Below are 8,977 nucleotides of genomic sequence, written 5' to 3' on the forward strand. Positions count from 1 at the left end.
CTCTAAATTTTATTTACGTAACATTACTTTAAAAAAGTTTCCTTCCTTCACTTAGATATGGATTAATTCAGAACTCACAAAGTCCATTGGCATTATTTAACATGGTTATTGGTTAATCTACGCACTCTAAAGCAATAATTACATATAGTACTTAAAAAAAAAATGATTTTAAGACCAAAAATCAACAGAAGAGAGTAGTAGAGTCTGTCTGACTAACTCTCCATTCAAAAGTCCGTTTTGACCACTCCCCTCCTTCTTCCCTTCTTCCTCCTCCCTGCTCCAACCTTTCCTCTTCTCTCTCACAGATACACACACACACACAACACTTTCTTAATTCATATATCTTATTATCTTTTCTATTCTCTCATCAAATGAATGACAACTACTACCTACTCCCTATTATTATTATTACTACGACGACTAACACTCCTCATTATTATTATTCCCAACACCGCATCACCATCTCAAACAATAACTATTCTCTTTTCACTAACACTCAATCATGGGCGCGTGCTTTTCCGCATCTAAAGTCGTTAGCGGCTCCAATACGACGTCGCATCACAACAAACACAAACACCAACGGCATCACCAGCAGCAGAAGCAACGGCCTACGCACAAGCACGTGCCGTGCGGCAAGCGAACCGATTTCGGTTACGACAAAGACTTCGATGACCGTTACTCCCTTGGCAAGTTGTTAGGTCACGGTCAATTCGGTTACACCTATGTCGCAATTGACAAGGCCGATGGCCACCGCGTCGCCGTTAAGAGGCTCGATAAGGCAAAGGTAGATTTGTTTATTTAGTTATGATTAGTTAGTTAGTTAGGATTTCAGTTATTACAGCTGGAATATTTGTTGAGATTTCAAGCGTAAGTGGTGAAGTCGATTAAGGTTTGGGTGATTGAGGCTCTGCAATTCTTGATTTGGTTGTTGGATGATGATGATGCTGACGGTGTGCTCAGATTTGTTGAATGTTGACTTTCATTTGCTGAAATTTTCTGGTGTATGAATATGGTTTTTTATTTTTTATTTTTTGGAAATTTGATTTTTGTACACTAATAATGTTGGTATTTTACATTGTCAACTTATTATATAAAATGTATGGTGTATAGGTGAGTGGTGAATGAGTTTTGAGGTAGCTATTATTGAAAGAGTCAACTATTCCTAAATCCCAGTGACTTGAGTAAATAATTGGATGACTGTGTAAAAGGTTTGTTAAACTGCATCGAGATTAAGTTCTCAGATTGTGGTTGGTTATTCTAATTGTAGCTGCTCGGCTCGTAGTTACTGTGGTTCTCTCTTTTACCTGTGTATTGCATTCCTAAGGCTAAGCAGCTATGTGGTTGTGTGTTTAGTGTCAGTCTAGCCACACAGAAGTGATGTGAGCTTAGATAAAATCATGCATTTCTAAATTTATTATCTCTTGAATTTGTTGGCAGATGGTTCTTCCTATAGCTGTGGAGGACGTCAAGCGAGAAGTCAAGATACTGAAAGCACTTGCTGGCCACGAGAATGTGGTTCAGTTCTACAATGCTTTTGAAGATGATTCCTATGTGTACATAGTTATGGAGTAAGTTGGTTTCATTTTTGGCCTTTTTTTCCTGTGTTCATTTGGTTTTGACTAGTAATTTATTGCAATGTAGTCTGAATTTATCCTATAAAATCATGTATTATTGTCATGCTAATGTTGAGTTAAGCCTTACCTCCTTTATTTTATTAGGTTGTGTGAGGGTGGAGAACTGCTAGATCGGATATTGGCCAAGTAAGTATTGTTTGTATCAGTATTTTACTGAGCTAGGTGTCTATTCTGAGTTCATATTGAGATTGCAGTGACGGACTCATTAATGACTCCAATTTTTGTCTGAGCTCGATTTATCGTACCAAAACTCACTTCTTCATTTGCTTTAATCAGGAAGAACAGTCGGTATAGTGAAAAAGATGCCGCAGTGGTTGTCAGGCAGATGCTCAAGGTTGCTGCTGAGTGTCATCTACATGGTTTGGTACACCGCGACATGAAACCAGAGGTAGGGTTAAGTTCATTGGGATACCTAGCAAATCTGAGTCATATGGAGCCATTGTCAAAATTATATATTTTTTCTTTGCATGCAGAACTTCCTTTTCAAATCAACCAAAGAAAACTCACCTTTAAAGGCTACAGATTTTGGTTTGTCAGATTTCATAAAACCTGGTGAGGAAATACTTTAATGTGCATGATTGTTTTTCCTGCCCCAACCCCCTCTTTTTTTTTTCTATCAAACACGGTATACTTTATTACTTTTATTATTATTACCATCATTTTCCTTTTTTTGTTTGAGTTATCAGACATCTTTGTGATCTTTATTTGACAATTATTTGTTATTTTTCGGGGAAAAAATGCAGGAAAAAAATTTCATGATATAGTTGGCAGTGCTTACTATGTTGCGCCTGAAGTTTTAAAACGCAAGTCGGGCCCTGAGTCAGATGTGTGGAGCATAGGTGTTATTACTTACATATTACTCTGTGGGAAACGTCCATTTTGGGATAAGACCGAGGATGGTATTTTCAAGGAGGTACTATACATTAACATTAGTCCATTCTTTTAAGTTTTACAATTTTTGGGGTATTGTGATCTATTCTTGTTTTTTTAGTGGCATAAATAATAAATCTTTGGCCCCTTACTTTCCTTGCCTATTGATTGTGATCAAATAATTTGTTTTACAACTTTTGTTTGTTGCTACATTAAATGTATGATCTGATATAATCTGTCCATGCAGGTCTTACGTAACAAGCCTGATTTCCGCAGGAAACCATGGCCAACTATAAGCAGTGCAGCAAAGGATTTTGTGAAGAAATTGTTGGTAAAGGATCCTCGGGCAAGATTAACTGCTGCTCAGGCTTTGTGTATGTATCCAATTGTGTGTATTTTATTACATTTTTTATTAAGAAGACTCTGATATGTTAATTTACAATAAAAGCTTCCCTTGATGTTTAATTGCTTTGACTTATTGTAAATTCCTGATATTTCCAGCACATCCATGGGTTAGAGAAGGAGGAGAAGCATCGGAGATTCCTATTGATATATCAGTTCTGAGCAACATGCGCCAGTTTGTGAAGTATAGCCGGTTGAAACAATTTGCATTGAGGGTAAGACAAATTAGTTAAGTTATAACCTTTACATGTTATATCAGGCAGTAGGCATAGAATGTGATAGGTCCAGCCGTCCTGCTTTTCTCTTACCTGATAATCTTCCAGGCATTGGCGAGTACACTTAATGAAGAAGAGTTGGCTGATCTAAGAGATCAATTTGACGCGATTGATGTGGACAAAAATGGTTCAATTAGTCTGGAAGAGATGAGACAGGTAGCCTGTTAAATTTACTTGCTTTGTAACTAGTATCTAAATACATTACCAATTAATGAGTAATTATTCCCTTAACCACGGTTTCCCCCACTTTTGCTCAGGCTCTTGCTAAAGATCTACCTTGGAAGTTGAAAGAATCGCGTGTTCTAGAGATATTGCAAGCGGTGAGTATGCGTGATATTGTGCAGACAGTACACATAATCAGCCATAATTCAACTTTTAAGACATGGAGTTTCTTTGGTGATTGATGATAGTGATCTCAGGAATCTTAATATTGCCTTTGGCTTGTTAAAATAGTAAAATTCAATCTTATATATTTGCAGATAGATAGCAACACAGATGGGCTAGTGGATTTCACTGAGTTTGTGGCTGCTACATTACATGTTCACCAATTGGAGGAACATGACTCTGCAAAGTGGCAGCGACGATCACAGGCTGCTTTTGAGAAATTCGACATAGACAAGGATGGATATATTACTCCGGAGGAACTAAGAATGGTTGGTCTCTGTCTTTTTCAAGCTACCCAAACATTTTTTAAGGAAGTTTTTTCTCTCAATTATTTAAAGGTTTAATTACTTTTGAAATCTAGTTTAAATATTTGCAATTAAGCCTCTGATTTCACAACAATTTTCAATCACATCCCTATAGTTTAAACATTTTTACTCAATTCCTTATGTTAACAAATATTTTTCAACTAGGTCTTTCTAATTAATAAATCTTGAAACCAAATCCCTATACTAAAGAATGTTTTTTTTAAAGAGTTTTTGTCTAGTTTGGGAGTTTAATCAGAAAAGTTTTAAACTAAATGGACCTATTTGAAAATGTTTGTACAGTATAGGGATTTTATTATAAATATTTAAACTAGAAGGATCTAATTAAAAACTGATTAAGATACTATAAAAGGTTTCCAAAGTAATTTAACCTTATTTAAGATTTGTTTCCCGGTGAATGCTCACCAATATTTGCATCTATGATTTTCTGCAACTAATGTAACCTTTTGGCCATTTTCAGCATACAGGATTAAGAGGTTCAATTGATCCTCTGCTTGAGGAAGCTGACATTGACAAAGATGGAAAAATCAGCCTTCCAGAATTTCGCAGACTCCTAAGAACTGCAAGCATTGGTTCTCGGAATTTGCCAAGCCCCAGCGGCAACCGGCGCACTACAATCTTAGAATAGAGGTTGTTTCGGAGTCAGAGGCTCAGTTAAGCAAGTATTGTGAGTGGAGTAGAGTTCCTTCTAAGATTATCTTCTGTGCAGATTGTGCTGAAGCCATTAAGACTGTTATCTATTTCTGCATTTTTTTTTCGCTCGTCTGCTCTGACAATCTATGGAACTCGAACTCCAGTTACAGTGGCGTGCGCCCCCGCACAGTGATTATATTCCTTAAGGACTACGTCAAGAGGTTTTTGGTAGAGTTTGTGCATAAAATATTTTCAGGTTTCATCAGTGTACATGATTTATTTGTGGGGGGTGTTCTTGGTTTGTCATTCATGTAATAATGTGTAACTATAAATAAATATATCTTCTAGTCAGAAATTGGGGGGAAAATGAAAAAGGAAGGAGCAGCAAATGAACAAGAAATATGTTGATAGAGTTCTATTGTCTTGCCATTTTCAAACTTTTCTTAGTTTAGTCATTTCCTCCCAAAAAAGCAAGTTCGACCTGGTATTGTGCTAATGATTACATTACATGTGGTGTGTACTGATTTGAATATGAAGTGTAACTAGAACTGAGTTTTTTTTTTTGTACATAAACCCCAAAAACATCTTAGTAAGTTTCCCACTATTGATGATACGATTTTGCTGGCCAAGGTAGAAGTAGAATCATGTAACAATAATGGATAATGATAAATCTTCTTCACAAATACTCTTCCTAAATCCTAGCAACTAAATATAGGAAGTTTTACAAGGTTCTAAATACATTTAATTAAGTATTAGAAAGATTATTAAACATTAAATACCATTCTTTTTTAAGGATCACTTTGCTAACCGATTTATTTAAAAGTATTTCTGTAACGGTAAGATAGGGTAAGAGACGGAAAGACTAAAATTCAGTATCATGTTTAGTAGTTTAGAGATTAGTACTAAAATTTTAATATCTGCTTTTAAAATTTCAGTATTTCAGTATCTCCAAAAAATGGAGACACAGAGATTGAAATTTTTTTAGGATAAAGACTGAAACTTTAATAATATTTTATGCCTAAAATATTTCTATTTTAATTAATTAATTCTAACTTTATCTTTTATGCAAATTAAATTAGAGTTTTATTCTTATTTCAATCTCTGTCTCCAACTTTATACCAAATACAATACTAAGACTTATTTTAATATTTGTTTTTCCGTCTTTGTCTCCCAATCTCAGTCTCTCAATCTTTTTCTTTCGACGCTAGCTAAGTATTTGACATAATATGAAAAAACGGAAAATTTGTCTGTTGAATAACTTGAATAATACTCTATGCAGGATGGTTTTATGAAAAAATGAAAGAAAAATATGTAATTGACTCATTGGTCAACTTTGGATTGAGAATGCATTATTGTTGATATTGGTCCTTAAAAAAATTGAAGTATAACTGTATTTCTTAAAGATTTATACCTCAACTTGATCAATTTGACGTTGGAAAAAGGTTGATGCTAACACCTTACGAAAAAAAAATAAGGAGGGTAGTGTTCTTTAAATTCGAAAGTCTAAATTTTAAAATTTAAATTCTAAATTATGAATCTTATCTTTTAATTTAATTTTAAATGCTAAATTCTAAAATTTAAATCTGAATTGGATATAAAGTATAATAAATAAAGAGTTAAATAAAAACAAAAGATTTAGATTTTTTAAATTTTAAATTTTATTTTAAAAGATAAAATGTGATTGATAAAAAAATATGAAAAAGAATTATTTAAAAATAAAAGAACAAACTTTACCTTCTTAAATGAAAATTTAAAATTTAAAGAGTTTAAATTTCTAAAATATTTAAAGATTAATCTTAAAGAATTACTCACGTGAATTAAATTAGTTATTTTTTTTAATTTATGATATGAACTTGATAATTATTAATATATGAGATAAAATTTGTTACGTATCATATTTTTAATATATTATGTTAATAACATAATAATCAACTAGAAAATTAATAAAAAGGAAAACGCACATACGGATTAATGATGTATATAGAATATATAGAAGCATTTATTGTTAAGAAAGAAGGAAAATGAAAAAAAAATTTGAAGAGAAATCCTTACAATAATTTCTTTCTAACTCTATCTGTACACACCTGTAAGATGTACTTGAGCAAGAAGTACCTAATAGAAATACCAACTTAACTCGTTGACGTACTTTTGGATCAAATTAAAGCCTTGAATTTGGACTTTAGTATTGAGTAATGGTGATCTATCATGGGCTAAATTAACCTTTTTTTGTTGTGACTAAATAGAAAGGAAAGAAAAAAAATAGAGACAAAATCAAATTAATTGGCTAGGTTCATATCTAAATCTATTAGATGTTGAAATTTACTCCATGGTTGACTCCAATTCGAGTGAATGTCTGCGCCAGAAGCAGCTGCTTTAGCCATACAATCTGTAACACTATTTGCATTTCTCTGAATTAAAAGAATAGAGACTCTTCAATTCCAATTCATAACCTCCTGTATATGCTTTGCCAAATCCCATTCCGAAATATCCTTACCAAGCATTCTTTGGTTTACCAAGAAAAGAGTTTCTAAACAGTCTGTTTCACAAATAACCTCACGAAATTCACTTTCCCAAGCAAGAAGTAAACCTCTCCAAATTGCATACAATTCAGCAAAAAGAACACTGCATACTTCAACTTTTCCAGTGCAACCTTTCAACCAACATCCATCAGGATTGCGAATGATATAACCAAAACCAGTATAGCTAAAAAGAGCAAAACAGCTAGCATCATAATTCAATTTAACAGAATGAACTGGAGGTGGAACCCAATGCAAACAAAGCAAAGGAGGAGACAAAGATTGATGCATAGCAAAAATAATGTGAAACTCCCTTACTGAACTACGAATCAAACTCACCACTTTACTAGCACTTCAAGAATCATCTATGTTAAATAAGTCATGATTCCTGCTTCTCCAAATCCACCAGATGGTTGAAAAGAAAAGAAAAACATCTCCACTCCTTGCACCTCTGTAGAGCCAATCACGTAAATCCGAGTTATCTGAATACAGGCCTAAAAGGTTCCAGACCTCCTTGGCACTAGGACACTCCCGAAGACAATAAAAAATAGATTTAGAACCATTCTGACACCGATGACAGGTGCTAGATAAAGCTAAGCCACGACCCAAACGAAACTCTGCCATAGAAATAGCATTATAAAGACTGAGCCAAATCCAGAACTTGTACTTCTCAGGAATATGCAGTCGTCATACCCACAACCAATTATCATGCTCATTCTAGTCAAACTTTCTTTTGGCTAGCCAACTGTACCCACTCCTAGCTGAGTAAAGTCTAGAAAATGCCACATTCCACGACCAACCTGAACTCTCTCCAGCATTCAAATCCGGATTATAAGCATTCAAACACTGTTGGACATCTTCTGAAATGATAGAGAAAATATCATGGAGATTCTATTGACCATCTTTCCAAATGTCTCTAATAGTTAAATCAGAGTCAGATATATGTACAAAAAGGACATCTTGAGCAATTGGGCCCTCAATACTCCAATTGTCAAACCAAAAAGATTGTTCAAGTGACCCAAACGCACCAAGAGAAGGCATCCTTAAGAGCACCAAAAGCCTTTGAGATACTCTTCCAAACATGAGAAGCGTTGCAAGGGACAGGGCCATCTAAAACTCCCTCATTCCTCAGATACTTTGCCCTCAATAGAGCAACCCAAGGCTTGTCCTGACAATGAAAAAGTTGTCAAACCAATTTACTAAGTAAAGATATATTAAAACATGCAGGATCTCTAACACACAGGCCACCAAATTTTTTTGGAGTGATCACGGTCCTCCAATTAACAAGAGAAAGACCTCTAACAACAACTTGACCCTTCCAAAGGAACTGTCTCATCATAGAAGACAATTTATCACAAATCCAATTTGGAAAAAAAGATGCATATCATAGACAGGAATGGATACTACAACAGAATTGATCAGGCAAAGTCTCTCTACTTTATTTAGAAGCCTTCCTTTCCAGTTAGCTAATCTTCCCCTCACCTTTTTAATCACTGAATGAAAAGAAGCCTTACTGTTACGGGAATGATTAAAGTTAACTCCAAGATATCTGGTGTACGAAATTGTGATCATCAACAATGGCGCCAAAAACTTGGTAGCGCTCTCAAACGTGAATCACACTTAGTCACAACTCCGCACAACTAACCAGCAAGTGCACTGGGTCGTCCAAATACCTTACGTGAGTAAGGGTCGATCCCACGGAGATTGTTGGTATGAAGCAAGTTATGGTCATCTTGTAAATCTCAGTTATGCGGATAGTAAATGTTATGGAGTTTTCGAATAATAAATAAAGCAGAAAATAAAGATAGAGTTACTCATGTAATTCAATGGTGGGAATTTCAGATAAGTGTATGAAGATGCTTGTCCCTGTTGGATCTCTGCTTTCCTACTGCCTTTCTTCAATCCTTCTTATTCCTTTCCATGGCAAGCTGTATGTAGGG

General features: G+C 34.7%; 1 protein-coding gene across 1 annotated transcript; it reads left to right on the forward strand.

The window, feature by feature from the left end:
• Positions 1-220: 220 nt before the first annotated feature.
• Positions 221-5,063, forward strand: LOC127743916 (calcium-dependent protein kinase 28-like). Its single transcript, XM_052256131.1, has 12 exons — positions 221-784; positions 1,438-1,568; positions 1,719-1,760; positions 1,911-2,022; positions 2,108-2,186; positions 2,378-2,547; positions 2,752-2,878; positions 3,006-3,121; positions 3,230-3,337; positions 3,439-3,501; positions 3,661-3,834; positions 4,349-5,063. The coding sequence occupies exons 1-12, from the start codon at positions 503-505 to the stop codon at positions 4,514-4,516; spliced, it is 1,572 nt and encodes a 523-aa protein (XP_052112091.1). The 5' UTR covers positions 221-502; the 3' UTR covers positions 4,517-5,063.
• Positions 5,064-8,977: the final 3,914 nt, after the last annotated feature.

Source organism: Arachis duranensis, unplaced genomic scaffold (genome assembly GCF_000817695.3).
Source record: "Arachis duranensis cultivar V14167 unplaced genomic scaffold, aradu.V14167.gnm2.J7QH unplaced_Scaffold_165934, whole genome shotgun sequence".
In the NCBI taxonomy this organism is placed as follows: Eukaryota; Viridiplantae; Streptophyta; class Magnoliopsida; order Fabales; family Fabaceae; genus Arachis; species Arachis duranensis.